The 19,782-nt window shown below is 35.9% G+C and overlaps 1 protein-coding gene across 6 annotated transcripts; it reads left to right on the top strand.

The window, feature by feature from the left end:
* Positions 1-1,189: 1,189 nt before the first annotated feature.
* LOC110935511 lies at positions 1,190-9,578 on the top strand. 6 transcript variants are annotated; one of them, XR_004868783.1, is made up of 8 exons: positions 1,222-1,384; positions 5,884-6,127; positions 6,264-6,375; positions 6,484-6,625; positions 6,707-7,099; positions 7,182-7,318; positions 8,229-8,417; positions 9,197-9,578. XR_004868783.1 is itself a non-coding variant. In XM_022177894.2 (7 exons), the coding sequence occupies exons 1-7, from the start codon at positions 1,361-1,363 to the stop codon at positions 9,399-9,401; spliced, it is 1,266 nt and encodes a 421-aa protein (XP_022033586.1). In that variant the 5' UTR covers positions 1,190-1,360; the 3' UTR covers positions 9,402-9,578. The 6 variants fall into 6 exon arrangements, 4 of the variants coding, with proteins under 4 accessions (XP_022033586.1, XP_022033584.1, XP_022033583.1 ...); XR_002589179.2 differs by having other exon boundaries at positions 1,227-1,384; positions 6,698-7,099; XM_022177894.2 differs by lacking the exon at positions 8,229-8,417 and having other exon boundaries at positions 1,190-1,384; positions 6,698-7,099.
* Positions 9,579-19,782: the final 10,204 nt, after the last annotated feature.

The following is a 19,782-nucleotide window of genomic DNA, read 5'->3' as shown; positions in this document are numbered from 1 at the left end:
ACCCATTTTACGCATTAGTCAAGTTTTAAATTTATAAACACGATATTCTACTAACACTAAACACACACTTGGGCAAGTCCACCCATCGTGAGCGTAGTATAGCATTGGTAAGATACCAAGGTCGTCCAAGGACACAAGAGCTTTTAGTACCGGTTTATCCTCAATGTCTAATCAATCTAAAATTTTTGAGAAAAGATTTGAAACATGAAAAAAAAAACTAAAAATGCAGAAATAAAAATAAAATAAAAACAGATAGTCAAGATGAATCACTTGGATCCGACTCGACTTTAATGTATCCTTTGATGATTTTCGCACTTTCGGACTTTTTAAGAGATTATCTTAGTTATAGTAATAGGCCCCTCTTTTGAAGGTGACTTTACCCTCAACCCAGTTGTTTGAGTCAGCAAGCATACAATCCCAAAGGGTCGGAATATTGAAAGATAATTAATTAAGTTATTAATGCGAAAAGTGGTAGGCCCCTCTTTTGAAGGCGACGTTACCCTCGGCTAAGTGGTTTGAGTCAGCAGGGATACAATCCCATGTAGCCGGTTTAATGTATTAATAGTAGTTTACATATGAGGGGTTCAAGCTATTCGCACCCCCGCCATCCAATACCAGTGGGTATTGAAGGAGGTCCTAGTAAGCTTGAACCAGGTCCTTGCAAGATCTATACACTGAACAAGGCAAGAACCTTACCGACTGCTCGAAATCTCTTTCGTTTCTCGGGCTCGCATTCGAAGATCTTTGCATTGGACACAACACACCAAAAAATAAACTTCACAACTTTAAAAAAATAATACAATACGCCACGATACGCTATAATACAATACTTAACGATAAAAAAAATAATAAAGATTTTAAAACTCATTAAAACAAAAATAACCAATAATAAATATCAATACCCAAAACACCAAAAATCAAACACAACACATAAAAAAATAAATTTTAAAATTTAATGCCTTAATATGCATCGTATAGACCTATACTATACGTATTAGTCCAGCCCGTTAGACAATACTTGTAGCTTTCAATCTAACATGTTTTTTTTTTTTTACTTTTTCAATAAGATACGTATTGAATTGCGAGTGTGACAATAGAAAATCTCAAAAAAAAAAAAAAAAAAAAAAATTGAATCCAATCCAATCCACCAATTAAAGAGGTGATTTTGATGATCCACAGATTTTAGATAGTGACTTGACTAAACTCCTCCACCTCACACGTGTCCAAGTGGAAGCCAATATCCACCACCTCTCATTCGATGAAATTGCAACTGGATCTGGCTAATTCATGCTTTATTGATTTTGAGGATAATCGGCGATGTGCGGGTTAAGACGTGATTTGGTTGTCACAACTTACAGCGATGTTTGATTGGGAAGACGAAGAGGTTCCTTCCTACCACTCTTTTCTTTAACATACACTTACCAACTGCTTATGCTCGGACACTCGTGTTTCAACATTATTATTACATAAATCCAATCCTTTTAAGCTAAACTTTCCATCATAATTATTATTCCAACTAGGCCTAATTAGTTTTTAGTATTTTTGCCCCCTTTGTTCCTTATATTATGATTCATTCATAGTTTCTTGTGTAAATGCATCAAAGTGTACTATGTAATCTTTCTCTTAAGTGTTTAATAATCCCTGTAGTGGAGCCACTCGGATTGCTTTCTGGTTTCCCCTTGTTGTTCTCCTTTTTCTATAGAGAAGAGAGCCCTGACACTTTCATTACCTGGACCCAAAGGCATACATACATGTGTTGCTACTTTTGATATAATTAATACTCATATATATATTCTAACTCATTTATCTCTTGAGCCTTCGTCTGATGGTTAACTAATTCCTTCAAGATTATGCTGAGATTCCTCCAACTTTGTCACTGTTCACATACCCCATCGCATTCAGGTTGCCTGGTGTAAGTCACTCAGGTATTGTTCGACACAACTAAATTAAAGTGGAAATTTTAAAGGATTGCAGTTAGACTTGCTATGTGGCCATCAAGAAGACAAGACACGCAAGATGGAGGTAGCAGAAATGAGGATGCTAAGATGGATGTGTGGGCACACAAGGTTAGATCGGATAAGAAATGTGGTTTTTAGGGAAAGGTTAAGAGTTGCTAGTATTTCGGATAAGATAAGGAAGGGGAGATGGAGATGATTCAGGCATGTTAGGAGGAGACAAATTACAACGTCAGTTAGAGTAGTGGAACCCCTCACTGTGGAGGGGTGGATGAAGAGAGGTAGACCCGAATTGATTTGGGATGAGCGTATTAGGCAGGAATTTCTAGAGATGCACCTCTCTGAGGACATAGTCATTAGTCTAGGGTAGAAGTTCATGGAGACGTAGGATTAAGTACATACATATGTGTTGTAGCTTTGGATTAGAGCCCTAGATGTACATACACATAAGGTGGACTTTGCATTTGATTTGTGGCATTGCATGTCTATCTGGTGTGTATCATGTTTTGGTTGTTTCTATTTGTACTATGTTACTCATTTACCACTTGCTTTGTTATTGGTAGCTTTCTATTTCTATACATTTAGTTTTGTTTGTTTGTTTGTTTGGAGCCAGGGGTGGGTCTCTGTGGAAGCAACCTCTCTATCCCCAGGGATAGAGGTAAGGTTTGCCTACATCCACCCTCCTGCAAACCCTACTTATAGCTTTGCTATTTGTGGGATTTACTAGGTATAGTTGTTGGTGTTGTTGGAAGATACAAAAAGATGCTTACACAAGACTAAAACTAGTTATATTGCATAACCATTTTACATGTATTAGATGAGATTGTTATACACATCATTCGTGAGCATGCAAAGCATATCAAGGTTGACTTTCATTGTGTTCAAGAGAAGGCGGTTGGTACTTCCTGTGACATCCATCCACCAAAATAATTTGTGCTCATATAGATTTCAACTTCAGTATGACTAATTTTAGTGTTCCACATATATTCTTAAGTTTTAGGAAGCATATTAACTGTCAATTTCTTTTTGTGTCATGTGCATTTATTGTTAAGAGGTTTATTTCAAGTTTATTGGCTTTTTATCCATGCTACTTATACAGTTATACTTAGCCTTGATCTTGTTTACTTCATCAACAAATGTGACAACTTTTGAGTGTTTGTTCTTTTATACATATAAATGTTTTTTTTTTTGTAAAAGTGTGAATGTTAGCATAAGGCCATATATTTTGACTTTTTTTTTTTGAACGGCAAATCACTTTATATATATATATATATATATATATATATATATATATATATATATAAAGAGCCAACAAGAAAGTGGGAGACAAAACAGAACAAGAAAAAAAAAACAAGCAAAACAAGAAAGGAACCACAACGAGTTACATAATGTCAGACACGTCAAACCGGCTTCTTGATCTTCGCACGATTACAGATCCAAAGGAACGAGTCTTCCTTTATTAACTCCACCGTCTTCATAATAGGGATAAAACATCCTTCAAATACCATCTCGTTTCTCGCACTCCATATTTTCCAAATCGTTGCTATAACAATAGTATACACTAAATGCTTCCATATGCTACTACCCGGGCTCTCTTTAACATATCTCACCAAATCCATAAGCGACGAACAGTTCTCCGGGAAGCGAATACGGGTCCAGGCCAAAACGTTCCCCCAAATACATCTAGCCCACAAGCAATTACAAAAAATATGGTCTGGGTTCTCCACTTCGAGAACACAGCGCGGACAACCAACATCGGCCACCGATACCCCCCTGTGAGCCAGACCCTCCCGAGACGCGATTCTACCGATTAGGGCTCTCCAAAGAAGAAGATTACCTTTAGGCGTAGCCCAGCTATTCCAATCTAGCTCCGGGTCGTTCGGTACATCGGCCCATTTGACGTTTTCGAGGTCTTTTCTAACTAGTTTGACCGAGAACAACTCATCCGAAGAAGACTGCCATCTCCACGAGCCGTTAACCTCAATCAGATTTTGATCGATTTTTATACCAACTTTCTCTAATACTTTTTCCATTTTTCCAATATCTTTCCACACCCCTGGAATAGAGTTCTTTAGGGAGATTAAAAGATTATCCGAATTATTTTTATGGACCGAAGAAATAACTTTGGCCCATAACTGATTTGGATCCGACTTGAATCTCCACCACCATTTAGTTAACATTGCATAATTGAAGTCTGTTATGCTCCCGATCCCTATCCCGCCTCTTTTCTTCGCTTTCAACAACCCTTCCCATCGAACCCATCTAAGTTTTTTCGCCGTGTCAGTAAAACCCCAAACGAAGTCTCTACGGATTCTCTCAAGCTTACTTAGGATACATTTCGGCGCAGCAAAGAGGGATAAGAAGTACAAAGGAAGACTGCCAAGAACTGATTTAGCCAATCTAACTCTACCAGAAAACGAAAGATACCTGGCCTTCCATTTTGATAGTTTCGAGTTAAATTTATCCACCACCGGAGCCCAAAATTTTGCCCGTTTCATGTTTACCCCAATTGGAATACCAAGATAAGTGAATGGCAAAAGACCGACCTCGCAATTAAGAATTCTTGCCATCCGCAATTTTTCGTTCTCATTAACTCCAAACCCGAAAAGCTTACTTTTCTGAAAGTTTACCTTGAGGCCCGAAACCAGATACAACCATCTTAGAGCACGGAAAGAGTATAAACATTCTTTTCCGACCACTTCCCCACAAATAGTACATCGTCCGCATAACACAAATGAGAGATGATAGGGCCGCCGTTCGGAAGTTGGAATCCGTGAAACAAGTCAGCTGTCATTACCCTATTCATAAACAACTTTATTATTTCCATAGCGATGATAAAGAGAAAGGGAGAAATGGGGTCACCCTGCCTTAACCCCCTATTCATATATTTTGACTTAATGTTTTTGTTTATGATCCGAGATCATTACATGGCTGCTTGATTTCAGTTCTGATTGTGGTTTGATCATTGATGTTTGTTTTTTTGCTTCATGTCTTTTCTCATTTTTCGGTTCAGCTTTTGCTTCATGTAAAATGGGAGACTGTATCAGAGAAGTAGATATTCTTGCACTTTCTCTCTCTCTCTCTCTTATGTGTTTATAAATGTAAAACAATTCTCTTACCTGAAGTAAACTTTGCATTGTTTTAATAAATTTGTAATACATACAGATGGAGCTTCTATTTAACTTTTTTTTTTTGGGTAAAGGGTAGCTTCTATTTAACTTATATGGGTCAAGTTATTCTACAAAGTCTTCTAATTGTAAGAAGTGTAAGAAGGATTTATAGAGTGACAAGTGTCTAATAACCTAAAACTAAACCCACTACATCACCACCAAAAACCTAAACACCCACCCCCTCACCACCACCCAAAAACCTAACCCCCCCCCCCCAACCAAAAAACCTAAACACCCCCCCCCCCCACGGCAAAAAAAAAAAAAAAAACAAAAAAAAAACTATACCTCACAAAAAAACCCCCAAAAAACCTAACCCCCCCCCACCCCCAAAAACCTAAAAAAAACCTAACCCCCCCCCCCCCCCCCAAAAAAAAAAAAAAACCTAAAAAAACCTAACCCCCCACCCCCAAAAAAATCTAAAAAAAACTAAACACCCACACCCACCCCCCACCCAAAAACCTAAACCCCCACCCCCCACCTCCTCGGCAAAAAAAAAAAAAAAAAAAAAAAAAAAAATTTTTTTTTTTTTTTTTTAGGGTGGGTGATGTGGGGGGGGGGGGGGTTAGGTTTTTGGTGGTGGTGGATGTTTAAGGTTTTTTTTTTTTTTTTGTAGTGGGTTTTTTTGTGTAGTGGGTGGGTTTTTTTAGGTTATTGGACACTTGTCACTCTATAAATCCTTCTTACACTTCTTACAATTAGGATCCTTTGTATTTGATCCTAATCCTAACTTATATATATATATATATATACATTTTCAGATTACAAGTATTATATGGGGGAAGGAAGGTGAAAATGAAGATCACATTGAAACTTATGGAGAAAACAGTAAGGTGTCAGACCAGGAAGCAGCAAATGTGAAGAAGATTACTCAAAAGACAACTGAATCTAAACATATAACTGATTCAGGACAACGGAATAATAATAATAATACAAAATATTACACACATGGATTTGGTTCAGTGCTTGATTTGTCTTCATCAAAACTGGCTAATGAAAACACTGGTATTCAGTTGATTCTTCTTCTTCAGGGCTTGATGGTTAACAACATCAATATTAGGGTTGATAAAACATATACATCATATGTTTGCGTTTAGAGTTTGTAGATTTTGGGTTCTAAAATATTACCGATTTCTTACAGATGAAAAGGCTCAAGTAGATAATGGTTTTGACGATGACAAAGAGGGAGGTAATTTCGTTGATTATGGTTGGGCCAATTTGGGGACCTTTGATGATCTTGATAGAATAATAAGGTAATGTAATTATTAATTTCAGAATTTTCGTACATAAACTGTAAATGATAATCAATTTGTATGTAATCCCCATCTGACCCAATATCCTCAAGTGATGTTGTTTTGCAGCAACCATAACCTAGAGTTGTGGTCATCTACTAAGGATGTTATTGGTTGTCCAGTCGACTCCCTGAGTTTGAATTCAAGGGATTTAAAGAGTAACTATCAGCATCTTGGACCTAAATCAGGAGTTATAAATGCACAAAAGAAGGTAATTTAGTTATATTTCATGCCTTTAAAACTGAATGTAAAGAGGTGACAATTTTTATGTCCGTATTCTTAGTGTGCACAGGTGAAAAAAGAATGGGAAGGACAGTATAGCCAACAGAGCAAAATATCTTCGGTTAGAAATCAAGAAACTGAGTCTTCTGGGTACACACACTTGATAAATGCATTTCCGTCTCCTCATGTTTCAGACAAAACTTCTTTGAGCATGACACCTCAGGAAAAGATTGAAAAACTAAGGAGGCGCCAGCAAATGCGCGCTTTGCTCGCTATTCGTAAACAACAACAGAAGATTAGACAGCAAGATGATTATTCAAATCTTCAATTGTGTTCACAATATCCAAGTCTGAGCAGTCTTGATGTGAGTTCACCTCTTGATTCAGATGCACGGCCTGTGATGATGGATAAAACCGCATTGGCAGATACTGCGGTACACCAATTTCAAAATGTCATTGCCGGGGTAAGTATTATTATACATATGCTAGAGTTTTCCGTGATATACGTCTTGATCTTTTGAAGTTCATGGAGATATGTTGTTGCAGTTGGGCATTCAATTGAGGCTTTGTATCAGAGATAGCTTGATTCGTTTGGCTCAAGGTGCTTTGCAGAGAAAATATGATGCTACCACCAACAAAATAACCAATACTGTTGTCATGGAAGGAGTAAGCAGTGCAAAAAGGTTAGCAACCCGGTAATATAATATAAAGTTGGTGTAGATATATAATAGGATAGAGTACAATATCAAGTTTCCCAACAAACAAAAACATCTTTTTTTTTTTGGGTAAAGGGTTATTAAAAGGGGGTTGCAACACGAGGAATACATAAAAGTCAGGTAACTTTGAAAGTAAAATATATATATTGTATTGTATCGTATTGAGTGATTAAAACTACACACTATATTGGGCTTGTGAAGGTAAAGGGGATACTTATATTATATATAGACATAATATAAAACTCTCTAATGCCAATGAGGCTAACCCTTATATATTACATAGCAAGGCTTAAGCATAATGTATTCGAACACTCCGGCTTAAGTTGGAGCGTATATGTCATAATGCTTCCGCTTAATTAGAGGACATCTAAGAGACTTTTAGAACACATCTCCTAGTTGATTATTGGAGTTACAAACCACGTAAATTATACTATCCCGAAACTTTTCTAAGATGAATCCTTATGTACCCTAGATTTCGTAGCACGGCTTGCCAATTAGAGTTAGTTACAATTGTCATTTATCAATAATCACAACAAATGTGATATCCATGGTTAAAAGCCATCGCCTCTTGCACCTAGGCCCAATTTCCTAGCGAGGCGAGCCAATTGCGCTTTAATTCTCCATGTGATGGTTCATGCGCAGATTCCGGCCAAATTCTTAAATTCCGGCAAGATTACAGCTAGATTTCTACTTTTATCTAATGAAACTACTTTTCTACAGTCTACACTAATAAACTAGCATTTTATAACTTTTGGTACTAAATAGACGATACTAAATGTTATATAATAGCTTTAGTTTATTTTATTTGAAGAATAGTATTAATTTTCTATTATACAAAAATATTTTAATTTTTTTTTGTGCGCTTTTTTTTTCTCAGGCCCACGCTTTATTTGCGCCTTCCGCCTAGGCCCCAGGCGAGGCCTATGCGCCTTGGGTGCGCCTAACGCCTTTAATAACTATGGTGATATCTCGTCGAGTCTCCTGATTTTTAGGATTAGAACCCACTGGAGTGTTGATCGACTTCATTCTAATTTCTTCAATGATATCTAAGGCATACTTCCTTGAGGTATTGAATTTCATCGTTGTGCAAATTTAGTTCCTAAAAAGTACCCCAGTCTTGCCACGTCTTTTTTCTTTGGATATCAAGTAATCCCCCTGAGTACTGATGGGACGATCAGTTCCATTTATCAATGTATCATCATCCATCATTTTCCACTACATAGAGACTGCCTCACTTTTTGTCATCCCGCACAGAACTTTAGGAAAATCCAAGTGCATCTAGAATAATAATAATAATAATCATTTGTTAGTGGAATAGTGAAAATCTAAACTAGCAAGCCTGGTACAAACACCACACATGTTAGTTTGTACATATGAAAACGGAAGATTAAATTGTTTGTCGACTATATGAGGTGAGGAGAAGTACTCCGTTGTAGTTAAGAGGACTCAGACAACAAATATGCTAAACTAGAACAATTGTTTGTAATTAAGGCTGACCATAGAGATGATAAATCTAGAGACACTGACTGTACTGGTGATAATCAATTGAAGGCCTGACAGATACTAAAATATCTTAGATTTCCAATTGTTATCTTCTTAGCTACTGAACTTTAATAAGCTTAATTACCACGTTATCTGTTTGGACTTCAATTTTGAACATGAGATTATATAATAATCGGAGTGCATCACATATGAGAACGAAAGGTAGGGATAATGTATCTGTCATGCCATAAAAGAAGCTGATAATCTACAAGAAGATAATTAGTATTTATAACGTGTTATGCTATAACTGAATATGAGGTGGAACAAGTAAATGTTAACTAACTCTCTACCTGACATTGACAGCTCAGCAAAAACACCAGATGCAGAGACAAAGACAAATCCTATAGACCGTGTTGTGGCGCGCTTGCTTTTTCACACGCCAACCGGGGAACTTGTGCGGTCACCAACAATGAAACTTCATAATGAGCACCACAGAGATAATCAGGTATCTTGCAATAAAACAGCTGATGTTAGTCGAAAAGAGACCCAAGGATCTTCACTTCTTTGATGTTCTTCAGGGGTATTCCTTCATTTTCTTGAGGTTGATAAATGTGTGTGCTTTATATATATACACTCAAACTCATAGGGGAGGGATCTATTCGTAACATTATATATTACCAGGAGGAGATGCACAACAAAATGAACCCTTTATTTCTAATCTAAAAAGAAATTGGTTTAATTGCAATGTTCTCACCCATCTTTCTCACAATCTATACATACGCACACAATAGACGTTCTTAATAAAATCCAACTCATAGCATTTCCTCTATCCCAGAGGACAGAGACAATGCTCTCTCACTAAGACCCTTAACTCTAAAAACCTTTTTTTATATATAACGAGGTTACAATCTCATGTACTACACGAGTTGATAAATGTAATGGTATATAATTAATAATAAAATGTTATGTTTTAAAAAAATATGCATTACACAGTTGAACAAACTCGTGTGTATGTATATAATGTAATTTGTTAATATATACAATCGTTATTATGTATTTAAAAATGAACATTAACTTGACAACTTGTTAAGTTATTTTTCTTCAATTGGGTATTAACATTGATTGTTTCTAATATCACCTATTTTTTATTATTTAACATATGGTATTTTTTTTACCATTCTTTACTATCCAATCGCATTAAATATTTGATTTTAGAAGTCACTCATAAAAAAACAGTTATCATTATTATTCTTCGCTTTCAAATATCTTAACCAACATAATTTTAAACTTGGTACTTTTAAGTAAAAATATAAGCATATTTAAGAAACTAATAACTAATTTTATATTAAATTCGTTTAGTTAATGATATGATAACTATCTTTAACTAAAATAAGTATCCATAATTAAGTAGGAAAGAAAGACGAGAAAACAAAAAATTAGATGGCTCCAACGGATGACATGTGTCCCTCATGGTATTCTTTTATTATATAGTATAGATATAGAAGATTTAGATAGATAGATAGATAGATAGATATAGATAAGTGTAAGGATCAAATACATATATAAGGTTATTATGGTAAACATGTGAACCAAAGGAATTTGGCAAATCTCGCGGTGACATTCTTGTAAATATGCAAATTTTGAATAACTAAAGCTTTGCGATTATAGAGCTTGACCAACTGAAGGTCCTAATCGATTAAACGTGTACGGGCTTGATTCATAATCGACTAAATGTGTAGAGAGCTTGATTCAAATCGATTTAATGTGTACAAAGCTTGATTCAAAATGGATTAAACGTGTACAGACCTTGATTCGGTTGATTCAAAATCTGAATAATTGTAACTTTGCGATTAGTGCATAGAAACTGGAATTTAACCTGATTTTGAAGAAGACAATTAGACGAAGAAGGAGATAGGATAATTACTCTAGTAATTTTATGGAATTCACCGTGATTTTCAAGGAGATGATTTGACGAAGAAGAAACATATAGAATAATTAATCTAGGAGAGTAATTATCCTATCTTTTTCTTCTACTTCGTCTAGTTTTTGATTACATTATATACTTTTTAGTTGTAATTACATGTGTATCATAATTACATTATTATTTAGTTGTAAGAAGAGTAATTATATGATTTTTATTATGTGAATAATTAGTAGAGTAATTATATTACTTTATTATGTTAAACAAACAACTAGAGTAATTTGATAAAGTGATTTTTCATATGTAGTTGTCAATGACGGGGATCATTTTCTGTTTCATACAATCTCAAAAGATTCGAGCAATATGGTTTGTTATGTCGGCATTTATTTAATGTGTTTAGGCCATGTGTAGTCATAAAGCCCTTTTGTGGGCGTTATGCGACACGTGTCGTGTCACGTCACACAGGGGCTTTATGGGGCGTTATGTCACTAGAGCCCGTAGTCATAAAGCCCCTACCTCATCATAACCAAAGTGTAAAATGCAGGGACCAAAGTGTAAAATGCAGGGACCAAAGTGTTTTAATGCAGGGACCAAAGTGTAAAATGCAGGGACCAAAGTGGAAAATGGAAACAATCAAAACGCCGTGAAAAAACTCGCGCCCTCCCCCCATTTTCATTTATAGCGCCCTCATAAAGCCCCCCGTAATGGTGTTCAAGGGCCTTATGGGGCTTTATGAGGTGAGATGGCGCCCCACTACACAAGGCCTTAGAATGTGTAATATCATGGGGAAGCAGTTTCAAACAAAGCCAAAGTGTTCTAGTAACGTTGAAGATTATGGAACCATTTCTACAACCAAACGAACAAGCCCGCTTCCAATTCTTTGTACCACTTAAGCTTACATACACATATGATCAATAAAAGATGTAACACCCCAACCGATGGTGAAAACATCATGACATCACTTTGGTAGTTGTTCAACAGCTCATGGAAACTAAAATTTAAATATTATTAAATAACTTTATTATAATCCTTTTTATTTGATAATTTAGAATTATTAGTTTGATTGTAATAATAATCGGATGTGTGGTTTTTTGTTGATGATTTAAAAACAGTTTAGACAATTATTAATTATATTTATAACATAATCTGATTAGAAATAGAGTTAAATGCTTGGTTGGTCCCTGTGGTTTGCAAAAAAATTCATACTTGGTCCTAGTGGTTTACTAATTACACACGTGGTCCCAGAAGTTGTTAAAAATGAACTCGGTTGGTCCCCTAATCTAACCTCTGTTAAATTTCTTAGTTAACTATGTGTGAAATGACTATATTACCCTTGAACAATTAAAAGAAAATAAAAATATATATATAAAGAAGATGGAGCGACAACGTCGATTTCGTCTTCATGCTCTGTTTGAGAATGTCAGCTGGAGGCATAACGTCGATTTCGTCTTCATGCTCTGTTAAACCAGATACAGCAAGGGCTTCTCCTTTTCTTCTAAGGTTTGATTCAATTGTCCCACTTCCATAAGGTAAATCTACCAAATGAACATTCACAAAATCAGCAAAATCAATCTAAAAGTTCACATATGTAAGTTGGTTGTTGACCCAGTGGACTGGAAAGCACGGATTTTTTCAACTCTTAAGCGAAATGAATGAATCTTGATTTATCAATATACTACAACCTGGATAACATGTGATTAACAATGACCACTAGTAATAAGAGTAATCAGGTTTCTAATTTATAAAGTTGAAATTATAGATAGTCCATATGGGAATCCAGAAGCCAAAATACTAAACCCATTCAATAGGTGGTTCTTTTAACAACCAAAAAATTTAAACAAGGAATTGGCCAAAACAAAGAATACAATATGTTTTTGGATCCTCAATTATTCATGCACAGGTACGGGCACTGTAGTTATAACAGAATTGACTTTTTAAGCAACCCTCTGTTGTGGAGGTAGTTGCAGGTTGTGGGGTTGTGAAGATGGAGGAGGTGATTGTGTTAGAGTTTAGAGAGAGAGGTTGAAGAAGATGAGTAGTAGACCATCTTCTTTATATATTTTTTTTATTTCTTTTAATTGTTCAAGGGTAATATAGTCATTTCACACATAGTTAACCGAGAAATTTAACAGAGGTTAGGTCAGGGGACCAACCGAGTTCATTTTTGACAACTTTTGGGACCACGCGTGTAATTAGCAAACCATTAGGACCAAGTATGATTTTTGTGCAAACCACAAGGACCAACCAATCATTTAACTCTTAGAAATAAAAAAATGCAGATGGATGGCCGGGTATGAACCCGTCCATTTAGAAGGCATGGCATCATCACTCAGGGAGCCAAAGCTCCATTTTTCAAACCTTTGAATTAGTTTTAATTTAAACAAAATTGTTTTGTTATCTTCTTCCCCAATTAGTGTCCAAAACAAGCCCTAACTCAAAATTAGACATGAATTTGTGATTGAAACCGAGAATTGGAATAGGGCTTATAGTAGATGGAACATAACGAACAAAATCATGATTAACACTAACCTGGAATGGAAGAGCTCGTTGGTAAGAACGAACCGGAGATATAAGTTTTCCGGCGAAGTAGAGAGAGATCGCAGAGAAGAATTGGAGCTGAATTAGAGTTGGAATGAGACCTATGATCGATTATTTATATGCGTATTCGGAGATATAGATGGCTGTTTCAAATTCGGAGGTTATCATCAATCCGAGATGAAACTTGTGAGTTTAGTGCAATAGAGATGGAGATAAAGATTGGACCAAAAAATTGCAGACCGAAAGTGTGTGGAAAAAGGGATTCCGTTTCGCCGGGAATTCAAACAGGAGGAAGGCGCTGGTTCTTTTTTTCTTTTTTTTTGAATTTTTGCCAAATGACACTTTTAGTCCTTATGCTTTGTGAGTTGTTTTAAATAGTTTAAAACCTTTCAAAATGTAGCAACTTAAGCCCTTGCTTACTAAAACTAATAAGATTTGTTTTTTTAACTTTAAAATCTTTATTTAGTATTTGTTGCAAGTTTTTATAAAAATAAATTTGTAATTTAAATACCATTTTAATTAACTAATTATAATAGTTTAAAAAAAAGTTCTATATGAAATTTGATAACTAACAAAGATAGATAACAAATAAATTGTGTCGTTTATAGATGATAGATCGGTTACAACGAAACTGAAAAATGGTGTTGCTACAGTCTCCAATACTTTTGAAAATTTCGGGAGAGCAAAATAGAATAAGGCTTCCATACTGAAAAATTGTGTCGTTTATAGATGATAGATCGGTTACGGAGTTCTTCCTCTCCTCCCCTCCACAATAAGAGTTTCCACTACTCTAACAGGTGTCGTCGTTTGCCTCGCTTCACATGCCCAAACCATCTCAATCTCCCCTCATTAATCTTATCTAATATGCTAGCCACTCCTAATCTTTCCCTAAAGACCTCATTTCTTATCCGATCTAAACCTCGTGTGTCCACAGATCCACCTCAGCATCCTCATCCCTACTACCTCCATCTTACGCGCTTGTGTCTTCTTGATAGCCCAACAGTCTGTTATAGCATAGCGGGCCTAACTGCTACCCTGTAAAATTTCCCCCTTAGTTTAGTTGGGAACCTCCCGCACAATACTTGGTGGCTTGGCGAAGCGCACATATTTATTTACAGTGAACTTCACACTCACGTGGGTTTTAATATTTATAAAAATGGTTTATACCTTAACATTAAAACACACACAAAAGGACAAGTGTATCCCGTCATATATGTAGTTACGTATTGGTAAGAGCCAGATATCGATCCATGTAACAGGGGCATTATTAAGTACTAAGGGTCTGTTTGGTATGGAGTAATGGAATAGATGAGAGAATGGAATGGACGAGGTAATGGAATGGACAACGGAATGAAATGGATCATTCCATTCCATTGTGATGTTTGGTTACTCATATGTGAATAGAATGAATCATTACTTTGTACAACTTGATAAACAAAAAAAAAGATGAAGTAACGAAACACAACTGTATTAAAAACGACAAAAATATAATTGTCTCAATAATAATAATAATAATAATAATAATAATAATAATAATAATATATTAATGATAAAAATTAATAATAGATTTTTGATATATATTAATATTAGTATGAATATTAATAAACATAAATATAAATAAAAATAAAAATAAAAGTATAAGTATAAATATAATAATAATAATAATAATAATAATAATAATAATAATAATAATAACACATTTCTTTCCATTCCTTGAAGGAATGAAAAAAAACACCTACATACCAAGGAATGGAAATTATTATATTTGGAAGGAGTTACATTCCTTTGGAATGCTCCATTCCATTACCACATTATAACCAAACATGTTTCTTTTCGTTCCATCATAATGATCAATTCCATTCCACCTTCCATTCCTTCATACCAAACGCTACCTAAATCTTTGTCATTAGATTACCAGATAAAAGGATAAGTGAATGGTTGTTTAACTAAATTATCTAAAATTATAACTAAAACATAATAGACTCCAAATATGAAAAATAAATATTATCTTGTTTCACAAACAACCTAAACATGTTATCTAGATATGTCACAAAAGCACTTAATCAATTTTTCAATTGCAAGACAGCTAGTTACCGGGTCTGGATTTCTAGCATTATGATTCTTCGGAAAGTTAACGCAATGGTCACACGTTAACCACCTAAAATCATTTATTAGCGAGCTATTGATATTTATTCATGCGAATCTTTAAAGATAGGTTATTTACCGGGTCTGGATTCCTAACCTCACTTATCAAAGAAAGCAATACCGATGGTCACAATACAACCACGAGGATAAGCAATTAAGTAGATCATATAACAAGCTATTTAACCTTTACAAGTCTTAAACACAAATCTACCATGTCAGCAATTTTAGACCAAAACTACTAAACAAGGATCGTAAACCGCGTTCAACAACATGTAATCAACACCATATAATTCGTTAGAACCCTTACGTGTAAGAAAGCATTCCTAATCAAAATAAGATATATCTTGTATAAAACCAATACCCTGGTCCGGTTTTATGGTGTAAACAAAGTCTACAAACAAGTGATTAATCAAGAAATAGTTACAATCTCACTGACCACAGATTCATTATGCAAGACAATCAAACACAATCAAGAATTCAACGTCAATGAAACATTCATTATATAATCATGAAATTCAACATGAAAAAGTACTAAAGATTCATACAAACAAGATTACAACATAAAGATTATTCAAGAAACAAGTTTATAACTACTATTACATAACTAACATCAGCTCAGTACTTAAATAATGATCAGAATACATGTATAAGAATAAGGAATCGAACCTTAAACAAGCAAGGAATTAATGGGTTGGATCAGTTATGCTTCCACTCGATCTTGAGGCTTCAAATGGGTCTGATCAGGACTACTTCGGAACCCAGAAATTGCCCAGAAACATGGATAAAAACCTAACATTTTGATCAGTAGCGAATGCTACTATTTATAGGCAATTTTTAGTTTGGCACGGCCGTGCCGTTGGATCGCACGGCCGTGCACTGGCACGTTGTTGGGTGACGTCATTTCTCCGATTCGGGGTCAGACAAGTGGACTAGTGGACAAGTTGTCTCGGTCACCAAATTGGCACGGTCATGCCAATGGTCGCACGGTTGTGCGAGGTCATCAGAATCGTGATCAGAAAGTATGGTCCAGGTGGTGCATGAGGGTGCGGTTGGCTCGCACGGGAGTGTCGTTGGCTTGCACGGGGTTGCGGTTGAGATGCACGGTCGTACATACCGAGTAATCAGTGGCACACGCTCCTGCACTGGCAGTGCTTCAAGGGTCGTAGGTCACGCACGGTAGTGCGGTTGGATCGCACGGTCGTGCAATATCTGGCAGTTCACAGAATTTTGCCAATTTCATCAGAATTGCCTCGTTTTCATCAGATTTGTCTTTTGCCCTTTGTATAAGAGCTGAAAATAGAAAAGTACCTGTTTTGGTACCTAAACATCACAGTTTCGGTCAAAAACGCTTAAAAGTAAATTATGGGATAAAACATGTATAATTTAACGTATATCAAACATCCCCACACTTGAACTTTGTTTGTCCTCAAGCAAACTTAAATAAAGCAAATGAACGAATCTAAAAATTTACAAAGTTACTAATTTATTTCGATGGTCAAGCGGTTTTCCAAAAAGTCAATCATCAAATATTTTAGACCAAACAAGCGTGTATGCGAATATAAATAAAGATAACCAAAAAGCAATGATTCCACTTTCGCTCGACTTAGCAAGCAAATCTTTACATTTCTCACAATGTTCACACACACTCGGTTATATTTATGAATCATACATGTAAAGTGTATGTGTAAAACACTCAATGCCAAGTCAACGAATCATGCAATATCATAAGCTTGTGAAAAGATCTAATCTCCACCAATTAACATGCGAAAAAGCATAAATCAAGAGGTCTTTGATGGATGTAATGATAGGCTATGGTTAAGGGTGTGGAATGGATATTTAAAAGTGGCTAAACGGTTAAAACTCGACGGTTATTTGTAACTAGCGTAAATGAATCAACAACTATACATAAATAACGCTTAAAGACGATTTTACCCTTCAAGCTATACAACATATCTTGTACTATTCAGCACTTAAAATTGCTCTAACTTGATCGTCTTTGATCTGTTTTTCGATCTCTATTTTCTGTTTTTTACAAGGAAATAACTACAAACAAGCTAGTTGGATAATAACTTTGATCGAGTTTTAACACAAAGGTTTAAAAATAAAAAGGCTAAATTTGGTTAAGTAGGTTAAGTAGTTGGGTAAATTTGGAAAACATGGAAAATAGGCTCAACATAGCGAACTAATGGATAATGTTGGGTGCGGGATATAAACAAAGAAAAAGGCTAACACAAGAAGGGTATCCTAAGTGCCTCTATCATATTCATGCCATGTTCACATATTCATGATCTTGAAAAGTATACTAATGACAAGTTCTAAATTGCATAAAACATCCGGCTCACTCATATTCCGAAAAAAACAATAAGCATGTCAAGAAAGCAATAAAAGGCTCAAAAATATGCTCACGAAAAGGGAAGGAATGGGTATAAATGTAAAGATAAATATGCAAGTCTTTCTTTTTGTTTGTCACGCTTTTAGTTATCTTTTTCAAAAATCGATTTGGCTTGTCGGTTTTGATCACATCTGATGCTTTCTAAAGAACGCAATTGACCGTTTTTGTAATTTTTTAAAGGTTTTTTTAAATAAATATATACAAAAACGAGGACACTCAAGGACAAACAAAGTTAAACCCTTAAACCCCTCCCCACACTTTAACTTCACATTGTCCCCAAGGTGAAACACGTGTTAGTTAAGCGATTATGAAGAGCTAAACTAAAGTGTGAAAAAGGATAGAAGTACTCCCTTAGAGTTAAAGTAGACTTGTATGAATAGACTTTGAATATAAGTCTTCTTGACTCTGTGTGCGTCCCTATATACCTGCCAAGTACGTCACTAACAAAAACAGCAAACAATACTATTGATCAAACCGTTAGATGACTAAAACCAAATCCATTATTAAACAAAAAAAACACACACACTATAAACAAGTAAGGAATCATACATTGATGGAAAATTTGAGTTAAATCCTTGCAAAAATTGGTTGGTTTTAGGAGTGGGAGAGCCAAGAATGGGTGTGTGGCCAGGGTTAGTAATTTTGAAGGGTTTTTATTTATTTATTTATTTATTTTGAAAGTTAGTTTTTATACCCTGAAAAATTACTGTTGCTAAAAAGTCGTGCACAGTAGTGCGCATCAACCTGTGCACTGTGGTTCGCAACGTGATGCTGCTGTGCACGGTAGTGCGTGTCCGACGACCACCTTATGCACGTCGTTCTTGGTCAGATGTGATTATGAAGTGCACGGTCGTGCAGATCAGGTGCACGACCGTGCGTTATCTGTACATTCTGCAGACAGAAGTAACAGAATGCTCTTCAACTCCTTTTTCTCAATAGATTTCACCATTTTTGCATGGTTTTACATGTTTTAACTTTAAACTAACTTCAAAACTTCCTAAGACATGAATCAATCTTGTTCAAACCTACTAAAAAATAGAATAAGTTAACGAACAAGGAAATAAATGTGATAAATTAAATATTTACATCTATACCCTAAGCGTGTGAAAACACGCTCGCTACATTTGTCAGCGAGTCGATAGCTAGACTCATTTTTCCCACACTTGTTAAACGTGCGGGGTATTGACACGCCCTTTCGGATTCGGCTCTTTGTTTCCTGGAAGACCACCCGGGGGTCTCTTAGACAACATTTTAGCCAACTATCCAACCTGATTCTCAATGGTCTGTATAGAAGCTTTCTGACTCCGCATCTCCCCTTCTTGGGCCATGAAGCATTCCTCGTGTTGTTGGTAGCGGTTCTCAACTATCTGATTAGCACAATTGAAGTTTCCTAACAGTTGTGCCATCATCTCCTCTAGCTTAGAGTTACTCTAAGAGGAATGAGGCTGGGAACTGCTCCCGAAGCCTTGATGATAGTAATGTGGCTGGAAGGACTGACCTTGAGATTGGTAAGGCTGTCCCTGGGGCTGCTGTGGCGCGGGAGTACGCTAATCATATCCGAGTGGGTTTGGGTTCCCAGAACCAGATTTCCAGCCAAAGTTTGGATGATTCTTCCACCCCGGATTGTACGTGCTACTGTAGGGGTTATTTTGGGGTCTGATTTGATTGCCCAGATAGTCCACCTCCTCATGGCCTGTAAACATAACACCCTGCTCACAAGTACCTGGCTCGTGCAAAACTCCACACTGCTCACATGATGATTTAACCTGCGAAACATTTTGAGATTGATCAAGTCTTGCTGCCAAAGCTCCAATCTGTGCTGTAAGAGCCGTATATGTATCTACAACATGAACTCCAAGAATGGATGATGCTTTAGTTCGCACCCCATTGTGTCGAGAACTTGAATTCAAGGTAGCTTTTTCTAAAATTACGTAGGCTTCATTGGGTGTTTTT

The sequence above is a fragment of the Helianthus annuus genome, chromosome 1 (genome assembly GCF_002127325.2).
Source record: "Helianthus annuus cultivar XRQ/B chromosome 1, HanXRQr2.0-SUNRISE, whole genome shotgun sequence".
Lineage (NCBI taxonomy): Eukaryota > Viridiplantae > Streptophyta > Magnoliopsida > Asterales > Asteraceae > Helianthus > Helianthus annuus.
This window is presented reverse-complemented; position numbering and strand designations above follow the sequence as displayed.